This window comes from Monomorium pharaonis, chromosome 8 (genome assembly GCF_013373865.1).
Source record: "Monomorium pharaonis isolate MP-MQ-018 chromosome 8, ASM1337386v2, whole genome shotgun sequence".
NCBI classification, from domain to species: domain Eukaryota; kingdom Metazoa; phylum Arthropoda; class Insecta; order Hymenoptera; family Formicidae; genus Monomorium; species Monomorium pharaonis.
The window spans coordinates 14,192,088-14,218,987 of record NC_050474.1 but is presented as its reverse complement, the minus strand read 5'-3'; the positions used below and the strand labels follow the sequence as shown (position 1 = coordinate 14,218,987).

At 38.1% G+C, this 26,900-nt stretch overlaps 1 protein-coding gene across 2 annotated transcripts in view; it reads right to left on the bottom strand.

Annotated features, from left to right (window-relative positions):
- Positions 1-26,900, bottom strand: part of LOC105836806 (Bardet-Biedl syndrome 4 protein homolog) — a 222,488-nt gene that overhangs the window by 101,138 nt on the left and 94,450 nt on the right. For both annotated transcript variants that reach the window (XM_036291581.1, XM_036291580.1), the window contains exons 5-7: positions 26,698-26,860; positions 23,572-23,725; positions 6,048-6,170 (exon numbers count right to left, since the gene is read on the bottom strand). In XM_036291581.1, the coding sequence (XP_036147474.1) occupies positions 6,048-6,170; positions 23,572-23,725; positions 26,698-26,860 (440 nt within the window). The remainder of the gene's footprint in view (positions 1-6,047; positions 6,171-23,571; positions 23,726-26,697; positions 26,861-26,900) is intronic.

Genomic DNA, 26,900 nt, shown 5'->3' with positions numbered 1-26,900 from the left:
TGATAGCTAGTCCCTCCTTCTCTATCTGTGAATAATTTATTTCCGCTGGTAAAAGAACTCGAGATGCGTATGCTATCGGTTTTTCAATTGTCTTCCCTTCTTCTTGGACTCGATGGAATAATACACTGCCTACTCCTCTTGATGATGCATCGCAGCTAATTCCAATAGGTAACTCCGGATTGTAGTTCATTAAAATTGGTGCATTCGAGAGAGCCCTTTTTATTCGGTTGAATGCTGTTTCGCATTTATTCGTCCATTGCCATTCTACATTGTCATGAGTGAGTTTATATAAGGGTTCACAATTGTCTGCAAAATTAGGGACAAATTTATTGTAGAAATTTATTAATCCTAGAAATAACTTTAGTTCAGTCACATTTTGTGGATGTCTTATAGTTTCAATTGCTGCTACTTTATTTGGATCTGTGTGAATTCCTCGCTTGGATAGAATATGTCCCAAAATTTCTATGTGTGGTTTACACAATTCGCATTTTTCTTTTGTCAGGTAAAAATTGTGTTCTCTCATTCTTTTAAAAATCTTTCGTAATGTTTGTAAGTGTTCCTTTTCCGTTGTGTCTCCTACGAGCCTGTCATCGATATATGTACTCGTACGCTTTATGTCTTGTAGCATCTTGTCTGCAAATTCCTGAAATATGGCCGGCGAAGACGCAATGCCTTGAGGTAGGACGTTGTAGCGGTACAGTCCTCGATGAGTATTTATTACCAAAAATTTTTTGCATTCTTCTTCCACCTCCATTTGGTGATATGCATTACTACCATCTAATTTGGGGAATATTAAGCTGCCATTTACTGTGTGAAAGATTTGTTCTGGCGTCGCAATAGGATATTGAGTAATGTGAAGTTGTGAATTAACTGTATTTTTAAAGTCTCCAGTGATCCTTACTCGTCCATTTGCCTTTGGTACGACTACTAGCGGTGACGCCCATTCGCTGTGGTTAATTCGTTCAATGACGACAGCTTTTTCCATTAGCTCCAATTCTCGGTCTGCTTTTTCTTGGATTGCATATGGAATAGGGCGAGCTTTCATAAATTTGGGTACAGCATCATCCTTCAAAATTATTTTTGCCTTAAAATTTTTTATGCGTCCCTTTGGTTCACTAAATATGTCTGAAAACTCCTTAAGAATATCTTTTAATGTAACATTTTCTTCTATTTTATTACATTGAGCTGCTACATCGGACCAGTCTATCTTAACTTTACGAATTAGATCTCGTCCAAACAATGAAGGTCCATGTGTAATAGGAATTATGTGTTCAATAGTTTCATTATTATAATTTAATTTACACTTTAACTCACCAATTGCATGAAAAATTTGGTTTGTATATGTCTTGAATTGCAGCGTTGATTTTAATAGAGCAGGTTCACCGAGTGTCTCCCAAAATTCTTTTGATATCATACTTCGTTCACAGCCTGTGTCCATTTCCATTTGATGAGGAGTTTCATTTATTTTTACTGTTATCCAAATTTTCTGTTTTGTTGTTTGGTTTAATGAAAAAAGCTCTGCTGTTCGGATATCTACTGTGTTACTCTGATTGAATTGCTGTCTCTTCGGTCGTTGATTCTGTTGATTCTGTCCTCTGCTTCTGCATTTGAAAGATAAGTGTCCTATTTTCCCGCATGCGTAACATTTAGATTCTTTATGAGGATAATCTCTAGTATTACTGTGATCCGTAGCACCACAATTTGGGCATTCTTTGTTGTATCTGTAATTAATGAAAGGTTTTCCCCCTCCTTTCTGTTGATTTTTCACTTGCTGTTGCGGATGCTTTGATGAGGTATTCTTCGTTACCTTGTTGACTTCTTTATGTTGGAAGCTGAGTGGTCCTCGAATGAGCGATAAACTCTGTTCTGATAACTCTTGTGCTGTGGCTAATGTGACCACTTCTTCTAATGTAATCTCATCTGATTTAGTGAAAAGTTGTTTCTGGGCTGCTTCGTTACGTAATCCGAATACAAATTGATCTCGTAGACGTATGTTAAGATCTGTATCAAACTTACAATTTGTAGCAAGACGACGAAGTTCTGCTAGGAACTGAGTTACTGATTCTCCCTGCTTTTGCTTTCTGCCCATAAAGCGGTATCTTTCTGCTAGTGCTTTAGGTGCCGGTTTGTAATGCTCTTTCAGGATTATAATTAATTCATCAAGTGTCTTGTCTTCTGGTTGGGCTGGTGAGACCAAAGAAATTAGAGTTCCTACAACTGATAAACCGAGTGTAGATAATAGTGTTGCTACACACTTTCTCGAGATGAGAGATTTCGTGGCATCTTCGGTACTACCTGGTTCTTTCGGCGTGTATTCCATGTTATTTGCCAACAAGAACGCTTTAAAAGTGCGAATCCATACCTCAATATCATCTATCGTTGGGTCAAAGGGCTTCAAGTTTCCTATCGTCGTCATTGTGTAATTCTAACCTTACCGCTTTTCTGACTTAGATCTTTCAAAATTCTGTGTTTTCGTTTTGATCCTCGTCGCCAGATATGTTGTGTTTAGAGGCTTGTTAATAAGGAATGCACTGATTGTTTCCTCGTACTTCGTATATTTGATATTAATAGTTATACAGGTAAGTATGCACCCACACGAAGCTAAAGCCCGCGCGTCTCGAATCTTCTCTCATCCATCGAACATGAATTACCTCTAGATGCGCGACTCGATTAACGGTGCGTTTACAACGCGCTTATAAACGCATGGCTCGATATATCACAGACTTAAAACTGGAAACAGAAATATCTGATTATTATATCTCAAATGTATTTTGCTGTATGGGTAATATTTACAAACTTTTACAACAGACAAAGAAAACGTTTCAACGCAGCAAAATATATCACAGAAATATCTTAAAAATACCTATATGTTAGAATATCTGTTGCGTAGCAACAGTCACTATCAAAATATTTAAAGTGCAATGTTTCTGAAAAATCCTCGATTCCGTATCGTGTGCAATCGGATTCGTGTGCAAACGGGTCGGTGCGCAATTGGGTTCGTGTGCAAACGGGTCGGTGCGCAATCGGGTCCGTGTGTAATCGGGTCCGTGTGCAATCGGGTCCGTGTCCAATCGGTTCTGTGTCCAATCGGGTCTGTGTCCAATCGAGTCCGTGTCCAATCGGGACTGTGTCCGATCTGGACGGTGTGCAATCGAGACTGTGTCCAATCGAGTCCGTGTCCAATCGGGTCTGTGTCCAATCGGGTCTGTGGGCAATCGGATCGGTGCGCAATCGCTTCCATGTGCAAACGGGTCGGTGCGCAATCGGGTCCGTGTGCAATCGGGTCGGTGTGCAATCGGGTCCGTGTGCAATCGGGTCTGTGTCCAATTGAGTCCGTGTCTAATCGGGTCCGTATCCAATCGGATCTGTGTCTAATCGGGAAATACTACTGTGTCCAATCGCTTATGTGCGCAATCGGGCCTCACTCCTCTCTCTCTCTCCCCACCTCCCCCCCTCTCTTTATCTGCTTCTTCCCCTCTCTCGAAGTTTTACCATCGACGACTATCTCACGACTCGTGAGTCATGAGTACCTCACAGTTATCAATAAACCACAATTCGCGAAAGTGTCTCCACAAAGAGAAACCTCTGCGAGGTCTCTAACTGTCTCACGTTGCGCATCACTTACAGTGAATCGGTACCATCCCTCTCGAAATTTATCACAACTTTGACACAAATTATTGTTAAAAGACACATCAGAAATTAGACCAAACGGTATAATAATGCACTACTTCACACAATTGTCATAACATAACCTCACACTACACGTCACTTCGCGCGAGCCTCTGGCAACCCACGTGACCCATTATACACGATACGAACGCCGTAGTAACGATGCGAATGATTGCGTTTCATTTCACGCATAATGCACATAATGCATTATTCATGCTCGTTTATTAACATTAGACAAACAACAAAGATAAACAATGTACCATGCGTATCATGTGTAAAACAGAACGTTGCCCAAGAAGCATGCGAATGTGACCGCATACTCATGCCATTAAATTTTGATATTTTTAGAAAATTTGGAAAGTGTGTAAATTTGTAAAGCTTTCAAGAAATATTGAATTTTGATAATTTTGACATTTTTTACATTTTACAATCTTTTAATTTTATATACATATAAAATAATCTAAGTTTAAAGAGATTAATATTTTTCACATTTTCAACAATTAACTTTATAATTTCTTGAAATTATTTCGATTAACTGTACTTACAATAAGAAAACGGTCGGGGCTGTCCTTCACCGATTTTGTTAGACTTGGATACGTACAGCATTTAAAAAAACCCGTATTTTTTCATTACCTTCGAGTTTTACGGGTTGTGTCAACCCCTAAGAAAAGAAACAAAAAATGAAAATTTGACATTTTTTAAAGAATTGAATACATTGCAAAGAGTATAAAATACTATAAAACTTTTGTATAAAACATTCTTTCATATATCTCATATTTTAGAAGATAATTGGTAAAAATGAAAAAATACGTTTTTTTATAGGGGTTGAAACAATTCCTAAACCTCGAGATAAGCCGATAAAAAAATACGGGTCTCTGAACTTTTTTAATGCTCTACAACATATCCAATGCCTATCAAAGTCGGTAAGGGATAGCTCCAACCGTTCCCTTATTAGTTACGTACCTGTAAATAAGTATTATATTTAGCTTTATTTTGTATTTCTTTTTCGTTCTTAACACAAAGTAATATATATTCAATATATAATTTAATTCAGTTTAATACATAGTAGAAAATTAATTTGATTTTTAACTCAGCTATTTCCCGTTTCGTCTTAATAAAGATATGCATCGGATTAAAATATCGTTCACAGTATTCTTATTTACTAATAAGTTTGTAAGAATATATTACATTAGGTGAATATTAAGGACAAACTAAGGCAATGATTAAATTTTACGATCTCTCTCTCTCTCTCTCTCTCTCTCTCTCTCTCTTTCTCTTTTGCTCGCTCGTTCGAAAAATGTTTATTATTTTTATTATCTTATCATTTAACACTCAAAGCTTATATTGCTCACACGCGTGAGTGTCGCATGTATGCGAGCGATATGAGTCTCAATTAGAACACTCACATGAGGCTCCTATCACCTGCACGCGTGCGGCACTCACGTGTGCGAGCGATATGAGTCTCAAAGGAGGACGCGTCTGCATGGTGCTGTGCCGTCACACTGTGAAGATTATTAAGCACGCGTGCACGCACTGTGCAGACATTTTGTTATCTGGGATACACACACGCGCACGCGCGCCCGGGGAGTGCAAGGTTTTAGGCCCCTCTCCCGTATCTACCCCGTCCAAATTGCTAACCCATGTACATTGTATTAGAAATTTGCAAACACATGTGAACTTTACATTGTTTGCAATATACATGGGTTAGCGTGCATTTTTTGCATGGCTTGTGCTAGACAGAGCATGCGCTTGTGGCCAAGAAGCATGAGGATATGAGCGCTGCGCATGCTCAAGTAAAATATACGTGGTCATTTCGAACGTGGATAAATTGAACTTCGTGCAATATTTTTAGTGGCCATTCCGAACGTAGTCATTCTGAATGTGGCCGTTTCGGAAGTGGCTATTTCGGACGTGGGCAAGTTGAATTCCGTGCAATATTTCCCGTAAGTAATCCGAACGTGGCCATTTCGAACGTGGTCAAATTTACATGTAGCCATTACGGACACTTCCAAATTATTCATCCGTCGAGCAGTATGAAGACATTAAATTTGTAATCCTGTGTTGGATGATGAGTCACGTTGCTCCTGTTTACTTTCTGTTTGCTACCCCTATTTTACTTAATAATTCCAGAAGTAAACTTTGGATAAAATTTTTGTAAAGAAAAAATTGTCTCAGAATTAACTTAGAAATATGTCATTGTAAGGACACCTCACCTGAATGATTCTGAATCACTTTGTATATATTTTTTTTCGGACAAAGAAAAAGCTTCAAAACACACACACACACACACACACACACACACACACACAAAGTAAATAAGCAGAAACAAAAAAAGTAAAAGTAATTAATTAAGAGAAAAAAGAAGAGAATAGACTCACCGCAACATATTTTTGTTTTGCATAAAGACACATTCCAATGTTGTTCCAAAGAATCGAAGACTCTGGAATAGTCTGTGCTGCAACTTTATATTTCGATAAGGCTACGTCATACTCTCGATGATTCTGGAAAATATAACATACGTTATTTAAGGCGAGTGTACGATCGCGCGTGATCGCGTTCCCGCCTTTCGAATCCTTCGATAGGCGAGATAGTTTGGAACGAGCAATGTTATGAACCTTTGAATTTTTTGTAATAAAACACAATGATTAGGGCGAACCCAAGGAGGAAAGTCCGAGCCCGCAAGTGCGAGACCGGCAAAAACCCCCTTTGAATGTTTATTGAAGAGAAATTCACTACACTGAGTTCGATATATATATATATAAAAGAAGACTAAAGAACGCGAGTTTGAGGTGCGAGCGTCGTATGATTAAATTAAACGATATCGAATCTGAAAGTCGCTGTGCGAATGGGATACGCAGATCCCAACGAGTCGGATCACAGAGATCGCGACGCAATGGCGGGAAGTGCGGTTCCCGTGAGTCGGATCTTAGAGATCGCGACGCAAAGGGGAGGCTCGGCCTCCTCGCGGGCCGGCTATAAGCGCGGCCGCGCGTGGATAGTCTAAAAGAATCCGAATCTCGCGTGAAATATGTAAGCGCGGCTAGGTAGCCAAAGTCTGCACTAGCACGTTTTCTCGAAATGGATTTGATCGTATCACTGAGCACGATAAGCACTGAATCTAAGAAGACTGAATCTATCGGTTGCCCGGAAGAGAGTGAGAGCTCGTGGCCGGCCGGTCCACAAGCCCCCGTCTCTCCGCAGCAGCGCCGCCGGTGACGCTCGAGAAAATCGGGTGTGCTGCGAAGAGGGGACTCGCCCGCGAATGATTGCCGATCGACGTCTCTTCGATCGACAAATCCCGGGCGAGTCAGCGCTCGCTCAATATTATTGGGGTTGGCTGTGTTCCAACGGAACAGCGAGAAACTCGTGTAGATCAAAATTTTTTAGCAATTTTTTTTTGCTTAAACTTAGGAAATCTTCCGTAGAATATGAAAAAAAAATATCAAAAACCGATTTGAGACTTCCTTTTATGTTATTTCCGTTCAAAAAGTGAAACGCTCTGAGCGGAGAGTGTAAGTATACGGCATGCGGCTGGCGCTTAATCGTCGATCTTTTTTATAACGATGGAAAGAGGACAAAGACAGAAGAATGTGCAAGTTACTTTATGTTTATTTGTTTGTTTATGTTTGTTTGTTTGAATTTAACGGTCGTGTTAAACGCGATCGTGTTAACTGTAAACGCATTTTTCTTGAAACGCTAAATTTTTCACGCCGGGACGGATTACTCGAAAACTACTCGACTGATTTCAATGAAACTTTCAGAAAATATTCTTCAACTTATTGGCCATTGCATGAACATTATGAACAATTATTCATTTAAAAAAAGGTCTATTTTTTTTATTTTTTTTTATGGAAAAAATACTTAAATATAAGTGTGCACTTGAGTTTACCATAAATAGAGTATACACTTAAGTTTAAGTGTTAACACTTAATTTTGGAAGTTTACTTTCAATTTTAATTATTCACATTGAAAGTTAAATGGCTACAGTCAAACCGTTTTAGTGTGTGTACACCCAACGACTAAATATTCACATTTAAGTTTGAACACCTAACGTTTAATACTTTAAAAATATATTCTTAACTTGGATATGACACTCAATAAATGAGTAAACTTTAAACTTTTGAGTGTTGTTCTCAAGATTTAACTATGGTATTTGTTAAATTATTTGAGTGTGAACTTTTATAATTCTAAAATATTGAATATAAATACTCGCAAATATTTGAGCACTTAGAAATAATAGCGTTAAAAAACTTTTTCAGCAAATTTAGAGTATTTTACATTTTATTTTTTTAAATAAGCCGAAAGTTAATGTTTTTCACTAGTAATATGTTTATTGCTATAATAATAGTCTACAATAATGATTAATAGAAATAAAATTTTAAAAATAAAATAAGCTAAAATGTATGTCATAATATAACAAAATAATATTTATATAAGGGAACCTGATCTCTGGATAAATCCGACCTCCCTCATTATCAAAAAGACAATCATATATGAAAAAAAAAAATGCCATTAGAGACATTGTTACTTAACAGTATTTTGGTGACTAATTAATGAGTTTGGTTTTGAAACGTTTAAGCTATAACCAATATATTATTTTTGAGGTCTCTAATTTAATTTATTATCCTTTACAGAAATTCAATTGAGGGGTAACACCACAGTAGATTTTTTTTTAAATTGAATTTTTGCTTAAACAATGTCTTATGGTTCTAAAAATAAGATAGACTAAGTTTTACAATTAAACAAAAAATAATTGAATCGCCAAGAAGCGTTTGAAAAAAACGTTTTAATCGCTTTTTAGATTTTGTTTCTGCAATGATTTTTTGTTAAGTTCCAGCAGTTTGAAAATAGCCTAAATTTTCGGTATACAAAAAGTATTACTTATTGTTTTTTTTAAATAATATATATATATATATATATCTGTGCGTACGTGCGTGCGTGCGTGCGTGCGTGTGTGCGTGCGTGCGTGCGTGCGAGACAAGGAGAGAGGGTCGACAGAGAAAATGTGTACTAATAAAAAATTTTTGTGTTTAAAACATCGTATCCTTCATTTTATTTTGAGACGATTTTTTTTCTCAAAAACATGTGTTACGTCCGGCAGACTCCACGATTTCCTTTCCTCAGAGAAACAAATAAGATTACAAAAAAAATTCCGTTTCAACTGACTCCTACAATTTTTTTTATGCGCCTAGAATCAGTCTGTTAGAAACGTGATGAAAACATGGATGGACGAAACAATCAAATTGATAATCTCAGCTCCTTTTGAATAAGTCAACAAACAATAAATTCTAAAACGTAGAAATACAAGGACAAAGTCACGTTTGAAGCAAGGTTTCACGTTTCTTTACAAAAAATGAATAATAAAGAAAACATTAGCAAAAAATAAATACCCGTTTCCTCCATCAAACCATACCGTAGCATGTCTAGCACGGTAAAGAATTATTTACCTTTTTAAACCCAAAGGGAAGATTTATCGAAGGAATCCGACCTACGCAATAGGTCGGATTCCTTTGATAAATATTTGTGTAAAAAAAAATTTTTTTTGTTATTAGAATAAATATTTTTGTTAATTTTTCATAAAACTTTATAATTTATTTAAGTTTTTACTATCTCCCCTTATCCCGAACAAAGATAGCACTTGGTCCGATCTCGAGTTAAAGCGATTCAATTTGTTGACTCAAAACTTGTACCGACAGACACACGACTCGAAAACGGCTTATAATGAGCTTACCGGCACGCTGACCCACATTTTTCTGTCACAAAAGGTGTGTTCGACCCGAGGCACCTACCCTTTTTTAATTTGTGTGTCTACAGGAATTCTACGTTTTGTTACGTCCTTCCCTGCCTTATCTGTTCTCCCTGAAACATCTGTCCTACTAAATAGAGTTAAATCCTATAAGGCTGGACGTAACAGACATTAAAATTTTGGGGACTCGTCTGGAATGAAAAAGGTGCTATCTTTGAGAAGAAATAAAATGAGGTCAATTTTAATATAATGCTGAAGTCAATAATTTGTATAAAATTACGTTAGATAATTAAACGAAACTCAGGCAATATTCAACTATATACTTTCGTTCCTAATAAATAATTCTCTGAATTTTCCCAGACAAATTAATTCTTTTTTTTTTGCAGTACGTCTTGTAGACAAAATTGCATGTGAAAATTGTATCAAACTAAATACCTTTAATAATGCGTATACTTGAAAGAGTAACGATTCAGGACATGAAACTAGATATATTCCTGAAAATAAACAAATTAAAATAATAACAAATTCAAATTCCTTGCTATATTGTAATATAGTTAAATAAAGGAATGGCCTGTGATGGCCATTCCTTTATTTAACGGCCAAAATATGTAATCGAAAAAAAAGGGGGTAAATTCTATTTTGGCTGCAGAGGTCAAATTTTAATTTACGCAAAATTAGTAGAACAGAAGAATTATAAGCAAAGTGCGTATTATTCAAAATGAATGTTTCTATAATGCACTGCAACGTTGCTTTCCCCCGGGAACCGCCAGGTCCGAGAGGGCTACGCCCAATTAAACGGTAATCTTTATAGACGGTAACGAGTAACGCTTTCTTAGTTAGATTCGATAGTTTACGAGAACGGTATCTTCGGTATTCCTCGAGAATGCTCTCGATATGGTATCGGTAACTTGCATACGGTATCCCCCAATATCGATCGAGATTGCTCTCGAAGCGATAACGGTAACTTGCATACGGTATCCCCCCAATATATCGATCGAGATTGCTCTCGATACGATAGCGGTAACTGGTATACGGTATCCCCCAAATATATCGGGCGAGATTGCTCTTGACACGATAGCGGTAACTCGCAGGAACGGTAACTTCCCAATGCTCTAAATTTTGGGCGCCAGGCGCGACTTCTCGCGCCACACAATAATTAGCGATAATGCGGTAACCAACTAGAAAGCGTTACAAGTGCCGGTAGCTCTTTACTCTAGGCGGTAGAGTGGCGTGATTATTATTGAGACGGAAAGTGTGAAGATGTCGGATCGAGGCAGGTCGTAGAAAGATTCGGTACTCAACTTGTTGAACAATTAAAGAGTTATATTGTGTTTCTGTAGTGATAGTGAAAAACGGTAACAATGACAATGAGCTTTACTCAAAGTGTCTACACACAATTAATTCACGAGTATAACTTTGATAGAGACGGAAACGAATTAGAGATACAGAGATGCGGAAACTATAAAATTGATAATACGAGGCGGGAGGCCGACGAGGCTCTCCGCTTGAACAGAGACAAAATTAATAATTGCGGAAACAATTCACGGTAACAATGGATTCTAATATAACTATGACTCTCGGCACCGGCGTAGTCCGAGAGGGACGCACTCACGTTATCAAATATTCGGGGCCGGTCGGTCCAAGCCCTCGTGCGGCCACAAAACTCTACTCTTTGCTTCGAGTTACTTTACACAACAATAACACTAACGGTATCGGATTTCGGATGACCGATCTTACAATCAGCACGGTATCCGGTATCCGGTCCCGCACGAGGGTTGACCGCCTTATCCGAATCTTACGTATCGATGGCTGCCGAGTGATGGCCTTACAAAGTAAACGGTGTCCTGGTCTCAGAAGTTCGTAGCGATAACGATGGCGGTAACTTGGGGCTCGAAACGCACGCTGATACGGCTTGTCGAACAGTGAGGAGCCCCGGTCCCGCGCCGGCCGGCTCGAGCCGCCGCGCATGCACGTGCTTCGATTTTCGGTCGATCCGCACGCCTCGATCCCATGCTGCGCCGCATCGCCTCTCCACATGCCTCGTAGTCCGCGCGTGACGACTTCTGCCGATGAGAGCGCTCTGGCTCTGCCGTTTTCGGTTGGTCCGGCTGGCCATGCCGTGACCAAACCGATCTGGGTAGCGGGCGGTTGACAGTTTGACGGTCGCTCCCCCGGTCTGCAGCCCGGTGGCGTGCCTTCGGCGTGATTTCTCCCAAGAATCTTTTATGTCGCCATGCGGTATCCTTGCTGCCACGGTTTACTTGCGGCAACGGTATCTTTGCGGCTCAGGGCGGTAACAAGCAGCGGGGCTCGACGGACGGCTCGGCGGGAAAACTCTTGGCGGGGCACCTCGCCCACTGTCGATTGCTCGCGATGCGATTGCCCCCGACGGCTGCTCCTCTTTCGTTCTTTGTACAATAAAAAATGAGCCCTCACTCGGCGCCTTAAATCCTAAATATCCTAATACGGTATCACGAAAACTAGAAGAAAATAATTAAAACAGAGTCGCGTCCCCTCTCGGCTCGGCGAGGAGGAGCCCCAAACCGACCCCCTCGGTTGGACTTACGCCCTGGTGACGAGCGCGGCCGGACGCGCCACGTCACAGCACTCAATTAACAAAATATTTAGAGCTAAATTTTGGTTGATCTAAAAACGTTTTACAAAGAGAACTAGGTTATATTTATCAACAAAAAAACGGTCATCTTCGTAAATCGAGTAAAAATCACGCAAACAGTAAAATTATTAAATAAAATTTCAGAAATGTTCTTTTTCTAAAAAATATCAAAACGTCATAAATAAATGTTTTATTAAAAAATTAAAGTTAGAAATTAAACCAGGAATAAAAAAATTTTTAGACGCTTGGAAATATAGCTGTAGATAGAAAGAGAGCTCCGTACAATGGCATATTTACGATCAGGATGATATTTCAGGTAAAAATCAAAGTATTAACTAGTTATGAGAAAATTGCCAGTTTTGTGTTATAATAAGAGACATTCAGCCTCTAATTGTAGAACTCAAATCCAATGTCAAATTTACAAAACGCGCGTGCATACAACCGACAAATGTCGCTTTCGCGATGCTCAAACTTAACAACCTGTTAATGTAGTACAAGAAAATTAAATCATTTGCCACTTATGTTCTAAACCCGGTCACCGTGCTAAATTTTGTAAAATTTATAAAGCTAATGAACAAAATAGATCCTATGTAATCTGTTAATGGTGTAATAAACCGGGTCACACGGTTAATAATTGTTAGAAAAAACAAAATGGACAATATAACATAAATAAAAAATCAAATATTGCATGTCAAACTTGTTATAACTTTGGGCACATAGCTGAGGATTGTCGATCTAAATTAGAACAAACCGCAGTATCTGTAGATTCATTATTCTGTCACTATTATAAATAACAAGGGCATCTTCTTAAAAATTGTAAACTATGTATCACGAGTAATAATTATATGAATGAGCTGAAAAACTCCGACGGCTCCTTCGAAGTGGGATTGGCTCACTTGGACACAGTACGATTGGACACAGTGTAGATGGACACGTTGCAAATGGATACACACTAATGTACACGGTTCAAATGGACACGGTTTATTTGCACACAGGAATTTTGTACACCGCACAGTTTTGTACACCGCAAAGTTATACACCGTACATTTCTATACTCTTCTGTTTAGGGCACCTCTACTGACGGGGTGAGTGCGGGAGGGGGGGTTGTAGAAATGTACGGTGTACATTATTTTGTATCCATTTGCAACGTGTCCATTTGCACTGTGCCCAATTGTACTGTGTCCAAGTAAAGGCCACTTCTTCGAAATCAGGTGTGCAATATGGGACCGAACGAGTTCCACATCCATGGACCTCACAGAAAATGTTAACAAAAACGGTTGGGAATTCCGACCCGTAATGATAAACTTTGACAAACGTAGTCGTCCGCCTACTGTTCAGATAAAAATTTGTGAATCAACACTTTTTCTATAACTTTTGCGTTAGATACAGGTTTTGAACCAAATTTAATTAAAGAAAATTTTGTGCCCAAAAATAAAAAACGATTAATTACGACAACATATTAGAATTAAATGATAATCCAACTTACACTCTAAAATAAATTATTTTACCTCTTTCCGAAAAGGAAATAACTTTTTACATTGTAACTAACGATTTTCCAATTTTACAGCCAATCTTACAACCAAGACGATGACTTTCTTTAACAAACTTCCGCAAAAATAAATTATGGAAAGGGACATTTAGACATTTTAGGAATTAATATACCCTTTTTTTCACCTAAAATTATAGCAGCACCGCGATTAAAATCACCATTTTATATTAGGAGAGGACCCCGAGAAATAGAAATCGGGTACATACCTAGATTTAAAAAAGCGCATGGAATCTATGCGACAGAAATTATATGCGAAAGTTATCTCAGGAAAAGCGTATTTAAATGTTATATAAATTTTTTGTCTAAGTTATATAAATAACTTAGACAAAAAAATAAAAGTCCAGGTACCAATCCTACGTCTTAAATCCTTATTATTTGATGATCATGAAGCCACTAATAAAATTTACAAGGAAAAAATAAAAAAAAATATTAATAATAAAAATAAAATGGACAACAACTATAACATAAATTTGAAAAATGACGAAGACGGAATTATAAATGAAACTGAAAACGTAATAGAAGAAGAACATATTAGGTGTACAACTTTGCTTCCGCCGTTTTCCAATAGATGACTGTAGGGGTAAGTGGTGGTCGAAATAAATAGATCGTAGACATCATACAATAAGCTCAGGCATTTGTAAACGTAACGCCATCGAAATATTAATTGATTTGTGTCTGCATCATAAAGTTATCCTTGATTGAAAATGACAGCTTACGAACCAAATTCTCGTCATTTGCGGGAGGTTTTAATTTTTTGCTTTAGTATAAAGAAATCTGCGGCTGAGGCTCATCGAATGCTCTCAAATACGTATGGTGAAGTCGCTATTAGTGAAAGAACGTGTCGAGAATGGTTTCAACGCTTCAAGAATACGGTATCTAATCCTAATTAATCAAGAAACGGTGATTTTGACGTCGAAGACCGACATGTCGGTGGAAGAGAGAAGGTTTTCGAAGATGCAAAACTTGAGGCATTACTTGACCAAGACTCGTGTCAAACGCAAAAAAAATTGACAGGATCATTGGGAGTGACTCAACAAGCCATTTCAAAACGCCTGAAAGTCATGGGATTCAAAAGCAAGGAAATTGTGTGCCGTACGAGTTGAAGTCGAGAGATATTGAACAGCATTTGTTTGCTTGTGAACAGCGGCTTGCAAGGCAAAGACGGAAGAGATTTCTGCATCGTATTGTGACTGGGGAAGGAAAATGGATTTATTACGATAACCCCAAGCGCAGAAAATCACAAGGCCACTTTCACGGCCATGCTTTCACGTCGACGGCCAAACCGAATATTCACGGCTCTTATAAATTTTATAATGCAAGGAAATTCTATAACTCCAAAAAGAAAAATAAATCACTTTCAAAAATCTTTGTATCAATGGAAATCCAATCACAGAAGATAATAGAAAAATTTATGCGGAAACGAAAATCGAAACATAAAGAAGAATTAAACAGCAATGAAATTAATGGCGATGAAATTCTTAACCTTACCCACATAGAAACCTCCATTATATAGACGTCCATTAGACGTCTGCCATGAAAGTTTGAACTTCCAGTGGACGTCCATTAGACGTCCAATATAGAGCCATTAGAAATCCACAGTTCCGCATTGCGTACGTCTATTAGACCTCCATTAGACATCGTCAAAGAGGTCTATTAGACGTTGTGTGGATTATTAATAGAGGCTTCACGGAACCTTGATGGATGACTGATGGATGTTTTGTGGATCATTAACAGAGGCTTCATGGAGTCTTGATAAATGATAGATGAAATAAAAATTTAAATTAAAAATTTCATTTTTTTTTAAATTATTTTTATCAACAGTACATACTAAATTTAGAACAAATTTTTATTAATTAATTAAATTTAAATTATATAATTTTATTTTATTCTTATTTGCCGCTGGTAGGTTTTGAACCCGAGACCTTAGGATTACGAACCTTGTACTCTATCTGCAATGCCAATTTAACTCATTGATATGGGTACTTGTTATTGTCTATATATACCTATATGTTATAATCTGACGCAATTATATTATTTTTCATAAAAGCATTTAAATTTTGCAAAACATTAAAAATAAATAGCATTAATTTATTTACTTATTAATTTCATTGTTAAATTTATCTTTTTCCATAACCTTAATAATTTGATGGAAATTGCAATCTATTTAGCATTAATCTTTGAAGCGTTCAAATGATTAATTAGATGGTTAACTATATAGATCGTAATTCTAAGAAAAATTGAATAGTATACATTTATTATTCTGTTTTTGTTCAGCACATGCCATGATGAATTTCGATTTTGTGCATTTTTTGTGCGCAGTAATTGTAGACAAACCGTTATTTTTGAAAACATTATCTTTATAATAACTTTTTTTATTATCAAATAGATCTGTCATTCAGGATGTTATAATGTTGTCTGATTTTTGAGTCAACTACGACACATCGTTCTGTAATAACATTGATATGAACGTGTTATGTTACGATTATACAATTTTTGTTGAATAACTGTAACGCCAAAACGATGTATAACAGCTATATCACTTGCATATAACAAATATTACGTAACAGGTTATTTCCATGTCATATAGCACCTACATATCACAAGAATAACAATGTTACATTACTTGTAACTTCCATGTTATATTGCCGCTATAAAATGTGTTCACTGGGTATGATAAGTTTGAGTTTCTGTGAATGAATAGCGTAGAAAATTCACTCCCTTTCTCTATTATATACAACTCTTTTATTCTCGAAGGTTCTGTGCAATGGCTTTCTCTTAAGTTTCTTTCCTTTCACAGAGACATCACGTTTGAGCGTCCAGAAAAAATCAGCCATAATATTCACATCCTACTTGCCTTGATATCGATACTACATCTCCTTGATGTCCTGATGAAATCTTTCTCCATGTTCTTCACTATAATCACCTAGATTTTCTGGAAAGTAGTCGATATGAGAATCTAAGAAATGCAACTTAAGATTCATTAGGCAACCTAGTTTTCTATAGTTTTCCATCATTTCCGCTACCCTTTCTCTGTAATCTTCACTTTTGTGGTTTCCTAGAAAATTTTCCCCGGGTAATGTGGTTACGCAAGCCTGCACGTTCCGGATTATACATTTGTGATCCAAATTGCTTTTACAAGGTGTTTTTTGAGGTTAGGAAAAAATGAGCCATTTCAGCAATTCTGACCTTGAATTTGGATTTAACGGGTCAAAATACATAAAAATAGACTAGTCTGGTCCGCCGGACCAAAATTTAAAAAAAATTTTTTTTGAGGTTAGGAAAAAATGAGCCAATGCAACAATTTTGACACTAAATTTGGATTCAGCGGATTAAAATACATAAAAATAGATTAGTCTGATCCGCCGAACCAAGATTTTAAAAAAATATTTTTTTGAGGTTAGGATAAAATGAGCCAATTCAGCAATTTTGACCTTGGATTTGGATTCAGCGGTTTAAAATACATAAGGATAGATTTGTTTGGTCCGCCAACATTAAAAAAAAATTTTTTTTGAGGTTAGGAAATGCAAACTAATTTTGCAATTCTATCCTTGGATTCGGATTCAGCGGGTTAAAATACATAAGGATTGACTAGTCTGATTTGCCGGACCAACATTTAAAAAAAAATTTTGTTGGGGTTAGGAAATGCGAGCTAACTTTGCAATTCTGACCTTGGATCGGATTCAGCGGATCGAAATACATAAGAATTGACTAGTCTAGTCCGCCGGACCAACCACTTTTTTTGTGTGCCTGTGTAATTAAATAAAAAATAAATAAATAGATAACAAAAATACAAAAAAAATTAAGTACTTTTAATTATTAATTTTTTTCTAAAATTGAAAATGTTCCTAAAATTTGTAAAAGAAAATATTTGTGTTGAAAAATCAATATATTCACTTCAATCTAAATTGTGAGGTTTTAACTAAGCTACAAGCTTTAACTCAATTTAACGAAATATAGTTGCATACATTCAACCTTGTTTATAAGCCTAATAAAATCTTAGTTTGATAAGATTCTATAATGTAAGTAATAGTTTTACTGCATATTACTATTGCGTCAAAACAAAATATCCCGTTTAGAAATTTCGCGTGACAAGTCGAATGAATGATAAATACGATAAGTGACCATGCCGTAATTGCGTGTCTTTTCTTCATATATAAACCAAAGTTAAATTACAAAACGAAGTAGAAAAATAATCAAGAAAATACATATAACTTAAGCGAATCAGGCATTATAGAATATAGGAATTCATAATTAAGAAACTTTTTTTTCTATCAATATTTTCATCGATATTAAAATTACATGTATTATTATAATAATTTTGTATCTTTATTGTTTTATACTAAACATTAATTTAAGTTTTAAATTTATACTGCACATTTGTGTAAAATATAATGTTACGAAAACTTATTACATAACACTGTTCCATATTGCCAAAATAAAGTAATTTTTAAATTTAAATATTATTACAAGACAAATTAATCATAGTGTTTTAGAAGTTTTTCCTTTTCTATCAAAAGAAATATATAAATATAAAATAATAAATGCTTAGACAAAAGAATAAATTGAAATAAATTATTTGAATAATAATTTAAATAGATCACGTGAGTGTTTAAAAACAAAATCTGGCAAAACGCCGCTTTAATTTTAACAATTTAAAGCGAAGAATGAAATCTCGTTAATTGTTACTTGATTCAATTCCGGCACTTAATGCCGTGCAGATGTCTTGCTCTGTTTGGAGAACTCATCTTCTGCAAAATCATAATTACTCTGTTCTCTGCGCGAAGATGTCAGCAGGATAAATTGATTACTTGCCGCCCTCCTGAGATTAATATAAGAGAATTTTATTTGATGCGATATAAAAAGTATAACACTGGTAAAACTGACGACACAACTATACCAACAAATGTTGATATGTCTGTAGAATACAATGCACAGGATCGAGAAACGCTCAATTGCCTTTGAACAAACTTGTTCTTAATGAACGAAAAAAAAAATCCTACCAATTAAAATACTTGAACCACCTGCATCTGGATTTTTCCTCTGTAAGACTCTGTATATATAATACCAAATCTTGAAGAGAACCATAAAGTAATTAGTAGCGAGAGAGAGAGAGAGAGAGAGAGAGAGAGAGAGAGAGAGAGAGAGAGAGAGAGAGAGAGAGTAAAATCAGTGAGAGTCATCCAAAACACTATCAGTTAGCAGTTAGTTACCCAGTTAATTAGTTAAAGAAAATAAAACAGCAGTGATGGAAATAACAGTAGGAAAGTAATATGAAGTTAGTAAAAGGTTGTTATAGCAATAGTTGTCATAGAATATAATCATGTAGAATCAGTGCGCGAATAAACCTAAGTGCCGTTCCATCCGGTCAAGAAATCTATTCAGTTCTGACAGATTTGTTCGAGAACCAATAATGAGTAAGTCCCACAATCACAATTCCTTTCTTTTGTTTTCACGTTACTCATCTACTCCTTTCCGGTTTTTAGTCTTTAAGAGCCGCTCCTATGAGTAAGTCCCACGATCACATCTCACTCCCTTCCATTTTAATTCTTTAAGACACGCTCCTGTTATTTATAAATAATTCTCTCTTAGAGTTTTTCGCCCCCCTTCTTTCTCCGAACCTCATGAATTCCGAGTGTGATTTTCGCAAATTCTGCTCACCTGTACCAAACCTCGAGGATTCTGTGTGCAATTCTCAACATTCTTCATCTTCTTTCAATCTCGAGGATCCCGTATGCGATTCTCAACATTCTTCATTTTTTTTCGATCTCGAGGATCCCGCATGCGATTCTCAACATCCACCCTTTACCCTCTCACGACCTTGAGGATACCGCGTGTGATCCCTTATCTTCTTACGACTTCAAGCATCCTCACGTAACCATTTAGTAAACCTTTCGGAATTTTCTTGTTTCGCGTTTACCGTTATAACTATAGAATTAAAATAAAACAATCTTTTTGTTTCTCTTTCTCCGCCTACCATATACTTATATAATATCTGTACAAATATATACATGCTCACTATGCGCTTTAAATTCGATTATACCACTGTTATTACAAAATTGTCAAATCACGACTTCAGCGCTTATTTATATTTAAAAAATTTTTTTTTGTCATTAGAATAAATACTTTTGTTAATTTTACGTAAAACTTCATCATTTATTTAAGTTTTTACGACCACTCCTCATTCCGAACAAAGATAGCACTTGGTCGAAACTCTAATAGGACACAGAAATCTTTCGATCCCCGTATGCATGTCACGGTCCCCTACATAAAGGGCGTTAGTGAAAATGTTCGGCTTACACTAAATAAAAACAGATTAGATGTACTATATACACAATACCGAAAAAACTTGACATAATTATTAAGAGAGGCAAAGACAACTTAACTAATTTAAAAAAAACCGAACTTGTATACAACAAACTTAATTGCATTAATTGTGATGTCTCTTATATTAAATAGACAAAGAGACATCTTGAAACTCGCATTAATGAACATAAAAAGAACGAAAACAACCATTCGGTTGTGAGCAAACAACGCCTATCCCATGTACATAATTTTAATTGGGATTCTCCCACGATCCTTCACAAAGAGAAACATACAAAGAAAAGAGAAGTACCGGAAATGTTTTACAAAAAAAATTCGACAACACTATCACACTATTGAAAAAAGACACGGAAAACCTAAATTGTATATAAGACAGAGTCATAAATCTAATCATAAAACTTTGCCTTTGTTTTTCTCGCTAATTTTCAAAACATTATCTATCTAACTTTCCGCTGACACTGAATACACGCTAGTTACTGTACTAGTTTCGTGCTATACAGACGCGATTGACTGTTAAATTTTTAATTTTTATTGTGCCATTATTCTATTCACTTTCTGTGCGAAGTTATCGTTGTGTACGTTTACCGTCGTTTTTCGAGATGATCATAAACGTTACACACAATTATATTTTAACATCCAGGCATGTAAGTTTTTCGCTGCTCTTGAGCATTAATTACACAGGCACACAAAAAAAAAGTGGTTGGTCCGACGCACTAGACTAGTCAATCCTTATTTCAACCCGCTGAATCTGAATCCAAGGTCAGAATTGCAAAGTTAGCTCGCATTTCCTAACCTCAAAAAATTTCTTTTTTAATGATAGTCCGGTGGACCAGACTAGTCTATCCTTATGTATATTGACCCGCTGAACCCGAATCCAAAGTCAGTATTGCAAAGTTAGCTCGCATTTCCTAACCTCAAAAAAAATTTTTTTTTTAATGTTAGTCTGGCAGACCAGACTAATCTATTTTTATATATTTTGACCCGCTGAATCCAAATCCAAGGTCAGAATTTCTAAATTGGCACATTTTACTTTAACCTAAAAAAAAAAAAAGTTTTTAATGTTGGTCCGGCGGACCAGAATAGTCTATTTTTATGTATTTTGACCCGCTGAATCCAAATTCAAGGTCAGAATTGCTGAATTGGCTCATTTCTTCCTAACATCAAAAAATACTTTGTAAAAGCAGTTTGGATCACAAATGTATAATCCGGAATGTGTAGGCTTGCGTAACCACATTACCCGGGGAAAATTTTCTAGGAAACCACAAAAGTCAAGATTACAGAGAAAGGGTAGCGGAAATGATGGAGAACTATAAAAAACTAAGTTGCCTAATGAATCTTAAGTTGCATTTCTTAGATTCTCATATCGACTACTTCCCAGAAAATCTAGATAATTATAGTCAAGAACAGGGAGAAAGGTTTTATCAGAACATTAAAGAGATGGAGTATCGATATCAAGGCAAGTGGGATGTGAATATGATGGCTGATTTCTGCTGGACGCTCAAACGTGACGTCTCTGTGACAGGAAAAAAACTTAAAAGAAAACCATTGCACAGAATCTTCGAGAATAAAAGAGTTAGATATAATAGAGAAAGGGAGTGAATTTTCTACGCTCTTCATTCACAGAAGCTCAAACTTATCATACGTATTAAATTTTCCCCGGGTAATGTGGTTACGTATGCCTGCACGCTCCGGATTATTATACATTTGTGATCCAAACTGCTTTTACAAAGTGTTTTTTGAGGTTAGGAAAAAATAAGCCAATTCAGCAATTCTGACCTTGGATTTGGATTCAGCGGGTCAAAATACATAAGAATAGACTAGTCTGGTGGGAAGGGTGTCCTTCCGGATGGTGCAGGTTCTCACCGGGCACGGTTGCTTTGGGGAGTTCCTGTGTCGAATTCGGAAGGAATGCACGACCTGCTGCCACCACTGCGTAGAAGATCTGGGGGAAAAGGGGGCACCGCGCTCCACATGTCCGGCGTGGGAGCGTGAGCTCTGGAGCGTGGGAGGTGCGGTGCTCTACTGGCAAAGTTACTGCCCGGCGAGGAGTTGTCCCTCAGCACGCTTATTCGAGCCATGCTGAGGGACGAGACGGCATGGGAGGTGGCCTTCTCCTTCTGCGAGATCGTCATGTCACGGAAGGAGCAGGCCGAAAGGATCAGGAGAGGAGAAAGCTCCCCGCCGGTGTCGCGGCCGTCCATCGAGCCGGGGCGACAAAGACCACAACCGGGCCACAGCCACGCACGGGCCGGAGGTGGGCGGCGGGAAGGAGCCGAGGATGTCCTCCGGATAGCGGGGGAGACGTGGGCGCGTGATCTGCGCGCGACGTGAATGAGAGCGAGGAGACTGGCCTAGAGGGACGATCGGGGTCGTCAGAATAAAAGCGACCCTCCTTCCGGGCCTCGGAAACACGCCCGCTGAGGGCCCGGTCCCCAGGGGTTAGGCAACGCGGGCCGTCGCGGGGACGGTGGTTGCACGGGGCCCCGTCCTCCCGACGAGAGAGGTAAAACCCTCCGGGGGAATTATCAACATCCTCCCTCTTCCCTCTCGCCATCATTTTGGGGAGGAAGTGTAGTGGCGGCGGGGGAGACAAACAACAACGAGTCTCCCCCGCTCCAAACAAGGGCCACTAGAGTCCGATCAACACGGACCGGGGGGGAGGCGGGGTCCTCTAAGTGGAGACACCCGCTCCGCTCCCTCGGTGCGAAGCGCGTCGCCAACAGGGCGCACCAGCGCGGGGGGGCCCTCTGACAGTTATGCTGGATAGCCATCCTGGAGGGCCTTCCATTTTGCGTTGTCTCGGCCATCTGAGGTGGATTTAGTGGGTAGTACGGGTATTGCACGTGAGTGAGAAAAAGCCTCCCACTCACAAAACCGTGAGTCCCACATAACCCTCGCCCGTGAGACATCAGCGGTGAAAGTATGCGTAAATGTATTCCCACCTCGTAAAACAAAAAAAGTCTGGTCCGCCGGACCAACATTTAAGAAAAAAATTTTTTTTGAGGTTAGGAAATGCGAGCTAACTTTGCAATTCTGACATTGGATTCGGATTCAGCGGGTCAAAATACATAAAGATTGACCAGTCTGGTCCGCCGGACCAACATAAAAAAAATTTTTTTTTTTTTTGAGGTTAGAAAATGCAAGCTAACTTTGCAATTCTGACCTCGGATTCGAATTTAGCAGGTCGAAATACATAAGGATTGACTAGTCTAGTCCGCCGGACCAACCATTTTTTTTGTGCCTGTGTTATTTTTAACTCTTGTATGTTAATTCTTTTTCCTCTCATTATTAGTTTTTTTTTGGACACATGACATTTCTGGCATAATTTTATATCGGATCTAGCTACTATCACCAAGCGTTAACGTATGTAATCTACAAAAAAGTTGTTATCATATCACCGTTTACACGGCTTTCAATGCCTTAATTCTTTTCAACGTTAATGAATTCCTCAAAACTAATATTTTAGATCTTGCTTGATAAGGGCCAAAACCCATGACCGAAACGTTGCAATAAAGGAGTTTCATATAAATTGCTAGTTTGGTTGTCTCTTAATAACCGAACAAAATAGAGTTAAATTTTATAAGGCTGGATGTAACATTGTAATTATGGACAATTCAACAAATTAAGTTCAATTAGCTCGATATACTATCATGTTTCTCGATAAATACGTACTTGCATTACATAAGCCATAGGTAAAATTGCCTGCACGCAATTAGGCGAATGAGCCAAAGCTACTCCAAATTCCTGAAATGCTCGTTGCATATCTCCAATTCTAAGATATAAAAGACCTAATTCTGTTGCTGCGTCGATGTTCCGGGAATTTCCACTGTGCGTGAAGAAAAAGATCAAAATTAATTTTATGTCTTTTTGCATTAATAAAGAGAACATCTCAGATGCGCACAGTAATAAACGGACACAGTAACAAACGGACACAGACCAAACGGATACAGTAACAAACGGACACAGTGCGAAATGGACACAGTAACAAACGTACACAGTGCGAAACGGACACAGACTAAATGCGCACAGACCAAATGATCACAGACCAAATACACACAGACCAAATGGATACAGTAACAAACGAATAAAGTAACAAACGGACTTATTACATGGGTTGCGACTTTTCAAGGTACCCCTACCGACGGGCTGGGTGCGGAGGGGAAAGTCACCCTTGCACCCCCGTGTGTGTGTGTGTGTGTGTGTGTGTGTGTGTGTGTGTGTGCGCGTGCGTGCGTGTGTGCGTGCGTGCGTGCGTGCGTGCGTGCGTGTGTGCGTGTGTGCGTGCGTGCGTGCGTGCGTGCGTGCGTGCGTGCGTGCGTGCGTGCGTGCGTGCGTGTGTGTGTGTGTGTGTGTGTGTGTGTGTGTGTGTGTGTGTGTGTGTGTGTGCAGCCACGGTTACGGTGCAGAAATGTACGGTGTACAACTTTGCGGTGTACAAAATTCCTGTGTCCAAATAAACCGCGTCCATTTGAACCGTGTGCATTATTTTGTGTTCATTTACAACGTGACCGTCTGCACTGTTTCCAATTATATTGTCCAAGTGATTACGTGTCTAAGTGAGCCATTCCCAACATTTTTTACGTGAATTTTTACGTTATTATAAAGCTTACTACCGAAAAAGTTCACGAGAAAAGTATTACAAGGTGTCACGTATTTTTAAGGTGATGACGTGCGTAGAATTACCACGAGTATTAATATTAATAATTTTCTTTAATATTTGTATACTAATCATATTTAGTAATTTATACTTTTCACTTATATGTTTACATGTAATTGCGTGAATAATATAAACTACAGGACAAAATTAAAGGAACAAAAGTTTGAAGTATCGCCACAATAGTTGTTTGTAAAAGTTGAGCAAAAAATCTGAATTTTTTATATGATATAGCCCAAAGTGTTGACTTGACCCCTAAAAAGTCTCCCCGCTGTAGTTCCAGCAGTTTCGGAGTTATGTCTCTCGAAGCAACTCCCGGTCAAAAACAAAAGTTGCAAGATTGTAACTTGGAAAGTACAGAATAATCTGATGCGAAAAACGAACCAGAAAAATTCGGAAATGGGCTAAGCCGGTTCTGTAGGTGTTGCTCAAAGCGTCCTTGGTGCGCCCTGATACCCCCTTTTTTTTCAACCCTTATTTGCAACTCCTTAGGACTAACAGTGGTGACAGCGTTTTGCGTCACGTCCGTCCAATCGAGAACAATTCTCTAGTACCGCTTGGCTTTAAAACCGTTAAATGTCGAAGGTCTTACCTTTCTATGACTCTTACCATCCCGCGAGGGTGGGTTAGACAACTACACTAATTAGCACTCGCAGGTGTTTTCATGCGTCCGGAAAATTCGGAAATGGGCTGAATCGCACCTGTAGAGATCTCTGGCACTCCTTTCTAACCACGCACGAAATTCACCCCTTTTAATCTCTACCTGCTACTTCTTCAATCGGACAGCGTGTCGCGGTTGCGCTAGGCTACAGGTGATCGCTTCAAGGCACAACTTGCATTCGAGATAAAAAAAATCCTTGTTTTCCCAGCCATTTTCTTTTCATCCCCTCTTTTTGTGTTAGGTTTCCTTCTCTTCCTAGATTTTCTTTATATGCATCTTTCTTTGCTTTCATGCCTCTTCCAGCTGACTCTTCGTCTGCGTTCTGTTTGTTCCTGCGCTCTTTTTGTTTCCCATAAAAAACGCATTACTTTTCCATGTAATCTTTCACATTCTCTCCATATTTTTTGTTTTTTATGTTGCTTGTAGAACAACAAAACATTGTTAAAGCAAAACAAATTCAATCAACAATTTCTTTGTTTTGCTTATTATTGTTAGGGGTGGTTGCCCAACCCATCCTCGCGAGATGGTAAGGGTCACAGAAAAGTGAGACCTCCGACATTTAACGGTTTTAAAGCCAAGCGGTGCTAAAGAATTGTCCTCGGTTAGACGGACGCGACGCAAAACGCTGTCAATCTTAAGGGGTTGCAAATAAGGGTTGAAAAAGGATAGGGATATCAGGGCGCACCAGGGACACTCTGAGCGACACTTATAGAACTGGCTTAGCACATTTCCAAATTTTTCGGACGCATGGAGGCACCTGCGAGTGCTGATTAGTGTTAGAGGTGGTTGTCCAACTCAACCTCGCGGGGTGATAAAGGTCATAGAAAGGTGAGACCTTCGATATGTAACGGTTTTAAAGCTGAGCCGCGCTAGAGAGTTGTCCTCGGTTGGACGGACGCGACGCAAAGCGCTGTCACCACTGTCAGTCCTAAGGGGTTGCAAATCAGGGTTGAAAAGGAATGGGGTATTAGGGCGCACCAGGGACACTCTGAGCGACATTTACAGATCCGGCTTAGCCCATTTCCGAATTTTTCTGGTTCATTTTTTGCATCAGATTATCCTGTACTTTCCAAGTTACAACCTTGCAACTTTCATTTTTGACCGGAAGTTGCTTCGAGGGGTATAACTCCGAAACTATTGGACCCACAGCGGAGAGATTTTGCAGGGGTCAAGTCAACACTTTGGGCTGTATTATATAAAAAATTCAGATTTTTTGCTCAACTTTTACGAACATGGCGCTACTTCAAACTTTTGTTCCTCTAATTTTGTCCTGTAGTTTATAAATGTTTATGCAGAATAGATATAGTAAAAAGTGAGAGAAAAGTGAAAAGTCACAAAGTTATGTGATTGATATCCAATAAATTTATTATATTTTTGTTGACATTTTGATACTATTTTGCGTGCAATTTGTAGCTTTTTGCTAACAATGGTTAATACCAGATTTTTGAGCTGCTTTCAAAGATTTGGTTTTCTGGATACTTACTTCAAAGCCACCGTATAGGCGTTTTTAGCCTCTGGAATCATATCATCTAAAAGATAGAGTCTCGCGAGATCGATATTGGGCAATTCATTTTTGGTTAATTCTGTTGATCGTTTAAAATGTTTTTTGCCCTCTTGTAATTGATTCAATTTTACGTAAGCTTCGCCTGAAAAAAAGATAAATTAACAATTTCATTCTATAAGTAG